Source organism: Anolis sagrei, chromosome 2 (genome assembly GCF_037176765.1).
Source record: "Anolis sagrei isolate rAnoSag1 chromosome 2, rAnoSag1.mat, whole genome shotgun sequence".
Classification (NCBI taxonomy): Eukaryota; Metazoa; Chordata; class Lepidosauria; order Squamata; family Dactyloidae; genus Anolis; species Anolis sagrei.
Window position 1 is genome coordinate 103,698,598 of NC_090022.1, and position 15,890 is coordinate 103,714,487.

Genomic DNA, 15,890 nt, shown 5'->3' on the forward strand with positions numbered 1-15,890 from the left:
TCAAGGGGGAACTCCGTGGCACTGTGAATTATTTTTAACAGTTTTTGTTGTTTTTCTAATTGTGATATTTCTTTATTTTTTAATACTCATGTTTCATAGATTTTTAAATTGTATAGTTATTAAACTGATTCTTGCCCCAATCCTAAGAGAAAATTGGATTTTCTTGTAATGATTATGGTGATAGTAATGATAATGGTAATGATAATAACAATGAGTTTTTAAGAGCAGGTCAGGAGGTGCTGAGGTTTTAGCTATGGATAGCTTTTAAACTATTTTTAAAGGTTTAATCTGTTTATTTTTTAATACTGTTAATGTGTAATTCTATTTTAATGTTTGTATATTTGTAAGTTTTAAATTGTATTGTATTCATTTTATTATGAGCTGCTTGACCCTCTTTTTTAGAGAGAAAAGAACTATACAAATAACATGTCAAACTACTCGGGGACTTCCGAATTCAGACTAATAGAGTTTTGGAGCACAATACTCCTGACCTCATGAGTGTGTTAAAAAACCAAGTATGGGTCATCAGTGTTGCAATTCCAGGTTAAAACAGTATTGAAGAGAAGCAACTGAAAAAGTTGATACGATATGAGGATTTAAAGATTGAACTGCAAAGACTCTGGCACAAGCCAGTAAAGATGGCCCCAGTGGTGATTGGCACACTGGGTGCAGTGCCTAAAGACCTTGGCCTGCACTTAAACACAATCGGTGCTGACAAAATTACCATCTGCCAGTTGCAAAAGTCCATCCTACTGGGATCTGAACGCATTATTTACTGATACATCACACAGTCCTAGATACTTGGCAAGTGTCCGACATGTGATCCAATACAACAGCCAGAAGAATGACCTTGTTTGCTGTGTACTCATCTTTTTGTGTTCATAAGAATAAGAATAATAAGAATAATTTTTGCATTAAACCTTTTTTCATAGAAATCAATTTTTGAGTGAACATTTATTCGAGGAATCATTGTGAAGTCTCCAAAAACACTTGTATGTCTGTCCAGCAGAGGGAAATGATTGAAGCTATTTGTTCTTGTTTGTGAGGACTGTTCAATGCTTACAATCACATCTAAGAAATATAAAAAGGTAAAGGTAGTCCCCTGACATTCAGTCCAGTCATGTCTGACTCTGGGGTGTGGTGCTCATCTCCATTTCTAAGCCAAAGAGCCGGTGTTGTCCGTAGACACCTCCAAGGTCATGTGGCTGGCATGACTGAATGGAGCGCCATTACCTTCCCGCCAGAGCGGTACCTATTGATCTACTCACATTTGCATGTTTTCAAACTGCTAGGTTGGCAGAAGCTAGGGCTGACAGCAGAAGCTCACGCCACTCCCCGGAATCGAACCTGCGACCTTTCGATCAACAAGCTCAGCAGCTCAGTGCTTTAACCCACTGCACCACCGGGGGCTCCCTGAAGAAATATATTTGTGTCCTAAATGCATTATTCTATGTGTCCAAAATAGGTATATTTGAAAGCTGGTGTTGGATTTCTCCCTCTAATTCTGTGTTTTAGTCTTGCTAAGTGTTCTAATATTACAGGACTATAGACTTAACACAAAACCCACTTTGAAGTACACATATCTACTAAGTACTACTTCTGTGTACTACTAAATTAATGATAGCAAAATGCATTTTGTCAATATCAGAAAGAGTTGCAGACTAAACCGGTGCACATTTCTCAGCAAACTGTGAGAAGTTAGTTAAGATAGCAGGACTGGTGGTACATGATGATGAATAATTTCTTTAAGTTTATTCAATGCTAGGTATATGGTAAGTGTTGTAAAGACTATCAGACCTCACCTCTGAGGATGCTTGCCATAGATGCAGGCGAAACGTCAGGAGAAATGCCTCTAGAACATGGCCATATAGCCCGAAAAAACCCACAAGAACTTAACTATCAGAGTGATCTACAATTCACTATAGGGCTTAAAGGCCACTATGGGAGAACAAAAGAAGTACCAGTGGTTAATGACAGTGGCACAAAGCAAAGTCAACCAGCCTTAAGAGGCTAAGTTAAGGTTGTGTTGGAAGTTCTCAAATGAGAATGATTCACCTAAAACTGTGTGTAAGAAATTATTACGACTCCCTAAATAGGGAAAATGATGAAGAGGAAAGAGTGTTTGAAAATGCTGCCTTCATAATAGTCCCCCCCTCGGGGGTTGAGAAGGGCAGGGTAAAAATGCTGTAAATAAATAAATAAATAATATTCTAACAATGCCAGCTCTCCCAACTGATTGCTAATTATACACACAATGGTTATTCGTTGTTGGGAAATATTTCTGCTCCTAAGTTTTTACATATATATTTTTTTAAAAAAATAATATAAGGGAAAAGATTTCTGTTCGTGAAACAGGAAATGCAAGCCCATGGAGCCACAGTTGCCTGCGAAAACATTTTAGTTCCCTCAGACAATAGTACATTCCAAAAAAGGAAATGTAAAAAGATTAGTAGATTCCATAATTTTATTAGTTTGTTGTGTGCCTTCAAGTTGTTTCTGACTTACGGCAATGCTTAGGCCGCATGGGGCTTTCTCAGCACAATTTGTTCAGTGTTGTTTGCAAAAAGAACCTGCTTCCCAACATTACTTTCCATCTCTTTTTCTGTGAAACAGGAAAGAGAAAAAATGTGCCCTTTTTCATTTTCTTTATTTTGAGACTTAAGGTCAGCAAATTGGTGCTTTAGTACTCACAAACCAAAAATGAGCTTAAAATGGGAGTAAAAGCTATCATAAAAAGACATAATTCATAAACAAAGACAATTTTATCCTTATTGGGAGCTGCATGAGTTCTTCCAATGAATATTGCAGAGCTAGAAAGTGAATCACTGTTCTCTTGTAAAAGTCATAAAATAAGTGGAAGCTGTTTTTCTCTCTCTTGAATCTTTCCCATTGGCTAATTGCCTTCACTTTTGTTATTTTGATTCTCCTTTCCATGGCTGCAATTATTGGTTGGTTAGGTCAACAAGAATAGATCTAACACAGTGGTTCTCAACCTGTGGGTCCCCAGATGTTTTGACCTTCAACTCCCAGAAATCCAAACAACTGGTAAACTGGCTGGGATTTCTGGGAGTTGAAGGCCAAACATCTGGGAACCCACAGGTTGAAAACCACTGATCTAACAGATCAATTGCTGAATAGCAATTTAAACAGATTCGATTGGACTGCTCTAGTTGGGTCTTTAAGCTAATCTGTTTTGTTCCTTTTGGAACTGGAAAATATGATATACATTTTTTTGATATTTCCTAAATTCCAGTGTTCAGCAAGAGAAATAATACAAGAATCCGCCTAGTGCCACTCTTTGCTTTTGACTTGTGGTTATTTTGTTGACAAACAATACACTGAATGAAGAAGCCTCAGTATTCCTGAGAGAGAATAACAGATTCACAGAGTTGGAAGAGACCACAAAGGCCATTCAGTCCAACCCTCTGCCATGCAGGGATACCCAAAGTACTCCTCAACAGAAGGCCATGGCCAGCCGCCCCCCCCCCCCATTCAAAGACACAGTCAAACAGATCTATTCATTAGGCTTTGGTGGAATCTCTTTCTTTGCAGTGTGAATCTATTGCTCCATTTCTCTGTTTTTGGAGCATCAGAAAACAAAATTGCTTCCTCCTCAAGGAAGTAAACAGGAAACAACAGAAGCTAACAAAACTCAAACACATGCAAGGGTTGTTCTTTTTCAATATGCTACTATTCTTGCCTGTTGGAGAAAGCCACTACAATGATTCTTGTGTAACTGCCTACCCATCTTTTCAGATCAGCACTGGGATATGTCTGACTGAGTTATGTATTACACAGACACTTGCAACAAAATGTCTTTTTTACCTTGAGATCTAACCAATGATACAGAAAGCACTTTGGCCATGTTTTACATTGCTCTTCTTTGGGTGCCAGGAGGAACACTCATTCTCTATGCAGAATGTGTTCAACTGTTCTGTGAGGGGTAAGACCTTTATCTCCTGCTTGAAAGGCAACAGGTCAATCACATTCACCTCTTGTTTATCTGATTACCTTGCTTGGCAATAGTCAGGGCTTACAGAGTTTTTGTTTGCATTGGCTGTTATTTCTATTTAATAGGCTGCCTGCCAGAGGGAGAAAAAACATACTTCTGCTTCATTTGAAGGAAAAAGTTGGTACCGTGCAACAGCAAACAAAATCAATTCCATTCAGACCTTGAAAAGTGGGAATATTGGAAACTGCACTGAAGCTGGGAAGGGAGCGGGGTGAATATAGAATATGATGCCTTGATGGTTTCTTTCATGGTTTATGTTAGAGTGAATGACTGTGGAAGTAGTCAGAAATATGAACAAAAATAACTGTGTTGTCTCTACTGCCACATGCAACACCTGCCACATCAGAAATACAGCTGAAATAGATCCATATCATTTCACTGCACAAGGTCATAGCTGCATAGGACACTTGAATAAAGAAGTCCCTGTTCTTTAGTTTGCAGCATATAATGCATTCTTTTAAAAAGATTCAAGACAAACTGCAGTCCACAAAAAAATATTCCATTCAACTGTTATGAACATTTCGGTTTTAAATAGGTTTCAAGTGCACAAAGCTTGGTAAAAATAAATAAATGAAAAAACGAATAAATAAAAGAAAAAGGTTCTTATAGTGGAAACATGTATCAACTGAATGAATGAGAAGCACTGAAACCAAGAACTGAAAGTTGCATGCAGGGCTGTAGCTGAGGAGGGGTTGTGTGTTAAGGGTTTAACCCCAATGTGTCAGGTTAAAAAAAACTGGTTTACTCAATAATTTTAAGTGGTTAACCAATTCATAAGTAAACCATTTTTTAATCTGACACATGGGGGGGGGGGGGGTTGAACCCTTTACCCCCCCCCCCCCCCGGTTACATGCCTGGTTACACATGGTTCTCCACTATAATATATATATATTATAATTGCATCTACACCTAATAAGTTTGGGGCCAGAGAAATGCAAATGAATGTCTGATCAAACAATGGCTCCCAGGAATGGCAAACCAGATGGTTTTAGATCTGTTTATAAGGCTCTGCAACTAATTTTCAAAAATATCTGTCAAAATTTTGAATTCTTTAATTAATTTAATGTCGGCAAGCTCCAGGTAGTGGGCAGTCTAAGATAAGATGGAGAAGAGGGGGCTGCAATATTATGCTGCAATCACTTGAATTGAGAGAACCTTTCATGCTCGTGGAAGTAGAAGTGCCTTTGGCACAACACAACTTTTAAATCTGATATTATAGCTGTTCCAATGTTTGATGTAACTATTACTGAATCCCACACAGGCTGAGACAATGGGGGTTTCCCAAACATTTCAGGATAATAATTAACCCACTTCTCTGTTCTGCCATGCACTGCAATTTGCAATGTGTGATGTGACTTGGAATATTTTGATTTTTTTTCACTTGTACAAGTATATTCTGAGAGAGTCAGGCAAAATGGCAATAATGTGCCTAAAATTACATTTGTGCCCTTCTTTCACATTCTGTCCCATGCTAATTGATCAAATATATGGCTAAGAAAAGGCCCTAATGAACTCAACAGGGCTTTCTTTATATCTGTTACAAGCTGTTTGAACTGCATTGCTGGGTCAGTATAGAATGAGCCTAAGACTTTGTGCTGGCTAAACAAATTTCTGCAATGCCTAAGAAGGCACTTAAGAGGAAGAATTCAACTTTTCATATCATCATTAACACAATTTTCCTCTTTTCAAAAACAAATGCAAATCTTACTTCTTTTTTCATGACACAGCTTGCATTGAATGCCATTGATTTCCTTTGGCAGAAAGGCAGGATAAAAATGTGACAAATAAAGCACTATATCCCTAAGCACACATGGAAGATTTTTGTTTAACTTGGCTTAAATAGATAATACATGCAGTAATATGTTTGCCATCATAACTATCACTTAGGTACACTCATTAAGGTAGTCACAACTAATCCCAAAACAGATGGTGTTGGAAACCATGCTTGCCAACATATGGTTAAAAACAGGTTAACATTATTCTTTTTTTTTTTAACCAAGGAAGAGTAGGAAGAGAAGTGTAGCAATTTAACTTTAGCCACATAATTTTGATTTGTACGAATCCATTCATATTCATTTTCGTTCGTATAGGTTTCTCTAAGCTGCATATTTATTAAAGAATCCAAAGATAAAATTAAAAGTTAATCTACAGAATGAATAAACTATTGGCTCATAGAGCTGGTGATATTTATGATATTTATTGATAATTATGTACTGTGGATTATTTTATTTTATGTTGTATTTTGCACCTTTTTTCTATGTTGTACACCACAATGAGTCGCCAGTAGGCTGAGAATTGCGGTATATAAGCGTAGTAAATAAATAACTAAATAAATAAATATGACTCAACAATAATACAACTCTAAAATATTGTGTTGAATGCATGAAATTTAACAGGTCAACCATGGCCTTCAAATGTACTTGTTTTATTTCGCTATTGTTGTGGTAAAGTGACTTACACTGGACAGATGTACAATAATAACGTTTTCCAGAGAAGCAAAATGCATATCTTTGGAAAAGAAAGTATAGAAAGCTCCCTCCTCACTTGCTCAAAGAAGGATTCCACTCAGTGAAGCCACTTTGACCTCCATGGAGGCATTATTCAAAGCAGTTAAATCCACACCAAGAGCTAAACATCACACAAATAAATTAGCTTATCCTCTTGGTGTCTAGGCATATAGGAAAAATGGACACAGGGACAGAACTTTGTCCAATAACATAGATTTCTGACTGATACATAAGCTGATATTTCCACAGGAGGAGAACATCAGCTTATGCTATTTGCCATAGCTCTTCTCCTTGCTAACATGCTTTGTTTTAACCATTTTGGATAGCTCATAATGTTTAAACCTCTACCCCACCCCTTGACTAGAGCCCTGCATACTGAAATCGAGCCAGGCATCCCTCATTCTGTATCTTTGCATTTCATTTTTTTCTGCCTAAGTAGAGTTTCTTACATTTGTTCCTGTTGAATTTCATTTTGTTAGTTTTGGCCCATTTTCTTATGCAAATTAAGTCCTGAATTGTGTATAGCCTTAGAATTTGCTTTTTGGATACTTTTTCACAGCAGGAAGAAAACTGATGAAATTACTTATAGTTACCTGTGAGTGGAAAGGCAGTGATACATTACATCCCTAGCAGACACTTTGAAAGCTCTACTCTTCCTACCTCCAGCTTTGGAAATCTTTCCCCCTCTTAACCCCACTCTGTTCCCAAAGAACATTCTTTCTCTAATTTAAGTTGTGCATAATCCTAAAGTACAAAGCATTGTTTAAGTGACAGACCATCGCATAAATAAAAGGTTAGTGAGATGACACCAGTGTTTCTGTCCCTAAACATTATGTGCCTTCTCCATCCATATATCTGACACCCACAGGTGAAGCACATAGATCAGACATGGCCAAACTCAGGCCCGTAGCCAGGATTTCGTTTCGGGGGGGGGGGGGGTAAAATATTTTCAGGGGGGGTTTCAGGGGGGGGGCTGAGTTTCAGGGGGGGCTGAGTCTGAGTGAAAGAGGGTCTAGCCTAGCAAACCTTTTGTATCATTACCCCAATACCCCCATACATATGGGATATATTGAGAATGGTGATCAAATCATGATATTAATAAACATAACAGTTTAAATAATGCACCAGTAAGGCCTTTTCGCGAACCACCATGAGAATTTCGGGGGGGGGGGGGCTGAAGCCCCCCGAGCCCCCCCCCCCTGGCTACATGCCTGGCCAAACTTCAAACCTCCAGGTGTTTTGGACGTCAACTTCCAGAAATCCCAGCCAACTTCCTGGCTATTAAGCATTGTAGGAGTTGAAGTCCAAAACACCTGGAGGGCCAAAGTTTCCCCATGTCTAATATAGATGCATCATTTGTCTCAGGTCTTCTATGTGAGCAAGAAGCCTGAATAATCAAGCTAATTTGTCTTGTTTTAAATTGTTAAGTTTATATATGCAGTTGCCCGCACACACACACAGACACACAGTGTGGACTTTGTTGGGCAGAGCTGAACAACTATGTGCAACCTTTAAGAGAGAACCCAGCAGTTTAGTGGCATTGGAATGCATGCATCCTTCATAGAATTCATATGGGAAGGAAGATTTTCCCTTGATATTAAGTGTAGTTGTGTCCAAGTTTGGGAGGTGGTGCTCATCTCCATTTCTAAGCCAAAGAGCTGACATTGTCCTTAAATGCCTCCAAGGTCGTGTGGCCAGCATGACTGCATGAAGCACCATTATGTTCCCACTGGAGCTGTACCTATTGATCTACTCACATTTGCATGTTTTCAAACTGCTAGGTTGGCAGAAGCTGGGGCTAACAGTGAGAGCTCACCCTGCTCCCTGAATTCGAACCACCAACCTTTTGGTCAGCAAGTTTAGCAGCTCAGCTGTTTAACCTGCTGGGACACTGGAGGCTTCTAATATGTGAAAGAAACCCTATATGTTTTGCTGCATCTTTTGCATCCTAGGAAGAGCACTTGGAACTAAACACCAGAACTTTTTCCTCCTGTCCACTCCAACTAGCCCAGAGTGGGATAAATTAATTTTTGCACAGATGCACACTTACACATAAAAGCACAGAAAATATACATTTTATAGGAAATGAGGCTGTGGATTTCCTCCTTTCAGTTCCCCAAAACATCTATACTGTTTTGTGCATCTAATTTTTTTAGTTCCACTGACTCAAAGGAGTATCAAGATACTATGTGCAAATTCATGCATGCATATTTTTAAAACCAAAACCGAAGCAGAATGTTAAGCAAAACCATTTATCTTTCCTAGAGCTGCAGAAGCAATCTTCTATCCTCACAATACATTTATAACTTCCTGTGATAAATATGTACATGCGCTTTAAGGCTGATGAAAGGCAAATGAAGGTATTTCTCTATGTGTTGTGAAGCATGTTTTCAGATTTCTGACATTTGAATAGAAATTGCAGTCCCAACAGGAACAAACAGTAATCCTAATGAGGATTTTAAAAAGAACAGATTTACAATGTATGCCAGTTGATTGGTCTGAAATCTCTTATTTCTTTACATTGCAAACTTTGCATCTAACAGGACAAGTCAATCTATACAGGCATTAAAAAAAACTTTAAGGGCGTATAGTAATTAAAGCATACCATACTCTATCAAACTTTGACAAAGTTCTACTGTTTTCAAAGTATTTTAGCCTTGATTTATAAAGGAACTTAGAACATCAACTAGTTTATACACTAACAGGCACATTTTTATAGTACTGCACTAAGTAACAAAACAAAAAGAGAAGCTTTTTCAAAATGTGTGCATTCATCAGGAATATATCTTTATTTTTCATGAAAACATCTGCTTTACCAAATGGAAGTTGATTTGATCTACTTGTATTTGTCATATTTTCGACCTGATACCATTTTGTACAGATTAAATATATGTTTATTTTTCTGCCTGTGCAAACCATTTTCAGCCAAGTGAGAATAGGCATCCACAACTAGAAACATATATCAAACTATATCCATATACATGTGTATATGTGTAAATGTATGGTTTGCTCATGACAACATTGTTTTCTCTGATATACATGTAAGAACATTAAATCAAAACTAAGGAAACATTATTGATTCTAAATATACTTTACAAAGTGTGAAGTGGCAGAGAAACAAATGATTTTAGATATAAAAATCCATGCAAGTCACTGTAAATATTATTGAAGCAGTAAAAAAAAGATTGCTTTTCCAAACAATATTTCTACCAGCAGTTATATTTGAAAAGGATTATGGTGGGGAAAAGTTGCTAAATTTTAAGATTTCAGCAATTAAGATATTGTTTTACAGTTTATGCACAAACTACTATTTTGGAAAGAAGTTCCTGATAATCATTTGATTATATGTTGAAAGCTGTTTATAAATGCCTCCCTCTCTCTTCTTTAAACATCAGATTTACAATCAGTACAAATATAGATCTACCTTTAAATCTAGATACATATATTAAAACTTTAAATATATATCTTTAAAGAAAACATACCATGAGCTATACAGCTCTGTTATCCCCCACCCCACATCAGCCTAACTGCATGTAGAAAGATGAATGTGAAAATAATAACAACAAATAACTTTTCCCCCACAAAACAAAACATATTCTTTTTAGCAGCCTACCTTCATCAGTATCTTCCAGCAGCCCCATATGCTCAAGGGCTTTCACAAATCCCACAATTATCACCAGAACAACAATCATTTCAAGTCCCTCCAAGTTCATCTTGAAAAATTATTCATGTGACAGTATCTTTTCGGAGGGGAGCATTTCTGACTTTGCAGTTAGACCTTAATTAAAGCTCTCTCCCAGACCAGGGTATGCTACACAACCAGATTACAATACCATGCAAAAGAAGTCCAGCATATTGCCATCATAAAACATTACCATTGACAAGAAAGATGAAGAGAGGAATGCGAGGAAGTCCTATCTTACCATGTCTGCATCACTTGCCTGCACGGATACAGATGTTTCAGTCTCTAAGGCAACAGAATATACAGGAGATACTTTGTTTAGCACCCCCACCTCACCCCGTTGCTGCCAAAGTTTGCAAAATAGTGGCTTAGCTGAATCTGGTGGCATTTTGCTTCAATATTACATTGCAAAAAGAGCTCCACATCTGCATATAAAAACACAGGAGCTGTGCTGGCTTTGATTTCACTCTAAGCACATTGAGATGAATAGCATATATTAGCCTGCCTGTATACCTATTATAACTTTCTAGTCAGTTATTATATTTTATTATTTCTATTCATACACATACACAACAACAACACACATACCCACATTGCTAATGCTTGACATCATTAGTGGCTTGAGGTCTAGAAACAAGTGACAGATTCAGAACAGGCTTAACTGTGTTTATATGTTTGAATTCCCATTTGTTAATGTGTTTGAAAATATTTGAAACATACTCCCAGTAGGCTCTCAGTTAACCAGCACCCATGAGGATTGGTAGATGCCAGATAAATGTAGTTTCTGGTTGCTTGAGAGCAACTATTTAAAATAGGCCTAATACTGTATGTCATACTATACTAAACCATAATATAAACTCAATATTGATTTGATATTTATACTGAAATACAGTAATTCAAAGCAAATTAAGACAAATATGGATAAACTTAACTTAAAATTATATTTCAGCTAAAATGAATTTATTATTATTTAAAGTATTGCTTCTCAGGTTGTTTGAATTTCAGTTAACCGAGAGTCTAATATATTTGTAAATATTTTGAAAATATTGTCCTTCATGGTAGATGATTTAAGAGCAATATTATGCTTTAATTGAATCAACAACACAGGCCCCATGTACACTGCCATCATGATGCAGATTGAACTGGATTATATGGCAGTGTAGACTCATATTGCAGTTCAATGCATTATAATCTGCATTAAATGAGTCTACATTGACCATATAATAAGTTCAAACTGCATTATATAGCAGTGTAGATGGGGCGTAAGTGGTATTTGTTGCAGGTTTGAGGGTGGGTTGGCAGAAAGTGGGATGGATGCCTTTGGATTACCTATAGCAGTTTCATAGCTGAAGAGACACAGGTGATCCTGCCTTCTCCAATTTAGTTTTTTTAATCTTTGCAAGATCTTGTAACATTTGCGACATAAAATATTTTCAACAGCAAGTTTCAATTACAAGTGGACCACATATTCACCTTCAATATGGCATTTGACAAATAGTTCACAGCTTATGAAGTCAAATATAAACTTCCCACACCATGAATGTCTCTGATGTTCAAAAGAGAGTAGGCAAAGAAATCTGAGCAATGAAAAGAAACAGAGCAAGAAACTAGGGCATTATATCTCAGTGTAGATGGGGTTCAAAGTCATTTAGAGGTACAAAGCTTCTGGGGGAGGCAAAGAAGAGTCTGTGTTAAACCACTGAAACAGTATGTACAGGATGTAAAGAAGTCAAGGAATAAAAAGCATAATGAAAAAAGTGGGAAGAATACCAGGGTAAAACCAACAGGTTTCATATTAGCATAGGTAGAGAAAAGTACTATACTTTCAGCAACTGATGTTGCTGAAAGGATTGTTTGCTTACCTATATATCTCTTTATGCATGAAATCATTTCCCTGCTATCCTCTAAAAGAGTAGTTATTAAACTTTGGTCTTCCGGGTATTTTGGACTTTAACTTCCAGAAGCTCCAGCCAGTTTAGCCACTGATCATGGATTCTGGTAGTCATTGTTTCTCAACCTTCCTAATGACGTGACCACTTAATAGAGTTCCTCAAATTGTGGTGACCCCCAACCATAAAATTATTTTTGTTGCTACTTCTTAACTGTAATTTTGCTACTGTTATGAGTTGTATTGTAAATATCTGATATGCAGAATGTATTTTCATTCACCAAACCACATTTGGCACAAATACCCAATACACCCAAATTTGAATACTGGTGGGGCTGGGATTGATTTTAGGAGTTGTAGCTGCTGGGATTTATAGTTAACCTAAAATCAAAGAGCATTCTGAACCCCACCAATTATGGAATTGAACCAAACTTGGCACACAAAACTCCCATGACCAACAGAAAATACTGGAAGGGTTTGGTGGGTACTGACCTTGAGTTTTGGAGTTTTAGTTCACCTAGATCCAGAGAGCACTATGGACTCAAACAATGATGGATCTGGACCAAACTGTGCACAAATACTCAATATGCCCAAATGCGAACACTAATAGGTTTTGGGGAAAATAGACCTTGACATTTGGAAGTTGTAGTTGCTGGGATTTATAGTTCACCAACAATCAAAGAGCATTCTGAACCCCACCAATGATAGAATTGGGCCAAACTTCCCACACAGAGCCCCCATGATCAACAGAAAATATTGTATTTTCTTATGGTCTTTGGCAACCCCTCTGATATCCCCTTGCAACCCCCTCAGGGGTCCCAACCCCCAGGATGAGAAAGCTATAGTAGATGTAGTCCAAGGCATCTGGAGGGGCAAATACTGAGAACTACAGCTCCAATTTTCCCCCCAATTCATTCAATTAGTTTCTCCTGTGACTCTGAAAGGATAATGGATACTCAGCCTTTACTGTTATCCATCATCTGTCGTTAATTCATTTGTGAATGTGACAGATCCCCACAGCCCATTTTTGTAACTCTTTTCTAGTTATCTATTTCATTTATCACCACTGTATGTCCTTCTGCAACCCACTGTTCAAAACTGTAACTTTTTATATTTCTGGTCATTTCTACTATGCCATAATGCTCATATTTTGTTATAAGGCAAGAAAGGGCATAGGTTCTTGGTTTTCCTTGGGTTTATTTTTTGACATGATTGCTGTCTACAATAGGTTTGACTGTAGGGAAGGCACTAAAAGATTGGGATGGGAGCCCGCCAACAGAAACCAGATGCTGTGGGCTATATTTCAAAGGAGAAAACTGGCAAAACCACCTCTGAATATTCCTTGTTTAAGAAAACCTTATTAAATCAAAGTCACCATATGTCGATAGGCTACTTGAATGCACACACAAACACACATTTGCAACAAGCCCCTTTCTATAAAACCCTTTTAAAAAAGAGAGAAAGAAATAGCCTTTAACAGCTGATTGTTCTGCTTCAAAATCCACTGTATTGTCACATGCCATTTCACTGACAGTCACTGGAGACAACATAACCATGAAAAAAAATCTATATATTAGAGGACATTTAGATAGTTATTGTATTGTACCCTATGATGATGGAAATTCAATTTGAGGCTTTAATTGTACTGGCCCAGACACTGCCTCAAGTCCTATTTTAGTTCTGATTAAAGTAGACCCATTGAATTCATTAGATTTATATGTTGACTCACCTTTCAACATCTGTTTGAATGGGTTTACTCTAGTTGGGACTAACCATCAGGATGCCAATGTTTATGCTCCCGGGATCTTTGTTATTTCTTGGGCTTGGGCTGACCTAGTTCCAGTTGTTCATCCAAATTAGAATAGACCCACTGAATGGGTGATAGAAATTGCATTGATTTGATTGGTGCATTCTAGGTGGAGCTTGCAATTGGATTTCATCAATTTTGCTTAGAGGAGACACTGTACTTGTGAAAACAGTTGAAGGGTGAATTGTGAGAAGAGTTATTCAAGGTTCTGCCCATCCCCAGGCAATTTGCATTTTGCCATAAACTGAAAGGAGTATCCCAATCAAGGCCAAGGACTTTAAGGGATGCTTTTGATGTGATTTAGCTTGCAGGGCCTGGGTGCTGTGAAAATGAAAGAGAGGGTGGCTGCTGTCTTGCCATTTAATTTTAATAGAATACACTCTCCATGATTACTTTGATGTACTCACTGTGAGTTATGTTTTGAAAGCACCACTGTGATTATCGAAGTGGTTCATATCATCTTCCTTAATCAGGTCTCAGCGAAAAAGGAAGTCACTATATAAATGGCTGCACTCATAAAGTTCCAGTAGTGTCTGTAAAAGATTCTTTGAGTGATCTGTCACCACACGTTACAATACATTGATAGGGGAAGGCTATACATCAGTTCTTAAGCACATGCTTTGCTTAACAAATATACTGAATTCAACCCCTGACACCCCAGGACCTTAGATAGCAGTGGGCGCCTGTTCACTCCATAGTGCAAAAATTCTTCTGAGCAGAAAGGCTTTTATTAGTTATTTTCCTAACTCCCTGCCCATCCTAGTTCTTTATCATATTTTGAAACAGAGCTTGGGGGAGAAAGAAGACATATTTTAGACTACAGCTCTCAATGGCATTGCTGGCTAGGAGCTTCTGGGATGTGGAATCCTCTCCTCACCAATACATTTCCAAAGCTCTGCTTTGAATTGCTTATTTGAAAATATGTTAATGGAATGTTTGCTATGAGCATTTGAACCTGCTCCCATTTGCAACCTGCTCCACATGCTGTTGTTGTTTGTTTCATGACAGGAGCAACTTGCAATTTGCTTCTGGTGTGAGAGAATTGGCCATCTGCAAGGATGTTGCCCAGGGTACACCCAGATGTTTTATCATCCTGTGGGAGACTTTTCTCATGTCCCCACATGAGAAACTGGAACAGACAGATAGGAGCTCATGCCGTCTTGCGGATTCGAACCGCTGACCCTTCTGTCAGCAGTCCTGCCATTGCACCACCGGGGCCTCCTGTCCACATGTTGTATCACAGGTATTTATTTATTTACCTTATTTATATCCCACTTTTCTCTACCCCGAGGGGGACTTAAGGAAGTTTACAATTGCACCTCCATGGTCCCTTAAAACATACAACAGGTTCAGTGGATAAAAGCTGGAAGAGACATCTGACTGATCAATTCACTCCCTCAAATTTGGGATTCATATTACAAGAAAATTTCCAATTGTGATTGTCTGTCTGTCTGTCTTATTTATGTGTCTATTATTTTTATATCCCACTTTTCTCCCATATGGGACCAAAGTGCCTCTCATCATATGTTAAAACAATACAGCTAAAAACTGGAATGCAAAAATGTAAAAAGCAATGAATGCAGTCTTCTTAAATAAAGCATTGATTAAAAACCCATTCAGATCTACCTATTGCATTACTCTACGTAGGTTAAAAATGGAAGTCCTGTTTAAATAAGAAGGTCTTGGCCTGCTAACAGAGAGTGAGCAGGGAGAGGGCCAAGCAAGCATCCCTTGGCAGAGAGAACAGTCAAAGGAGGGAGCAGCCATTATAAAGGCTCCCTTCCATGTCCTCACCAGCTACTTTGGTGAAAGTTGTGAGTCCAAGAAAGGACCTTCCCACAAGATCTTAAAACTCTGGTAAGCTTATAGAATGAGATAACATCTTTCACATAGCCTGGACCTAACCTGAATAGGACTTTATAGAGCTATTTGAATTTTTCCTTGAAACAGACTGGTTGCCAGTGAATCTGCTTCACCAGTTATACGCTCCTTAT

General features: G+C 37.9%; 1 protein-coding gene across 6 annotated transcripts in view; it reads right to left on the reverse strand.

Annotated features, from left to right (window-relative positions):
* The window catches only part of KCNIP1 (potassium voltage-gated channel interacting protein 1), a 725,477-nt gene that overhangs the window by 199,432 nt on the left and 510,155 nt on the right, over window positions 1-15,890 (reverse strand). The window contains exon 1 of one of the 6 annotated variants that reach the window (XM_060765038.2): window positions 10,443-10,551. The exons of 3 other annotated variants lie outside the window; for them this stretch is intronic. Coding sequence is in view for 1 of the 3 variants with exons in the window: in XM_060765032.2 (XP_060621015.1) it covers window positions 10,133-10,232 (100 nt within the window). In the remaining 2 variants the exon portion in view is untranslated. Of the gene's footprint in view, window positions 1-10,132; window positions 10,336-10,394; window positions 10,418-10,442; window positions 10,552-15,890 lie in introns of those variants that run through there. 2 more of the 6 variants (XM_060765039.2, XM_060765032.2) reach the window with 2 other exon arrangements.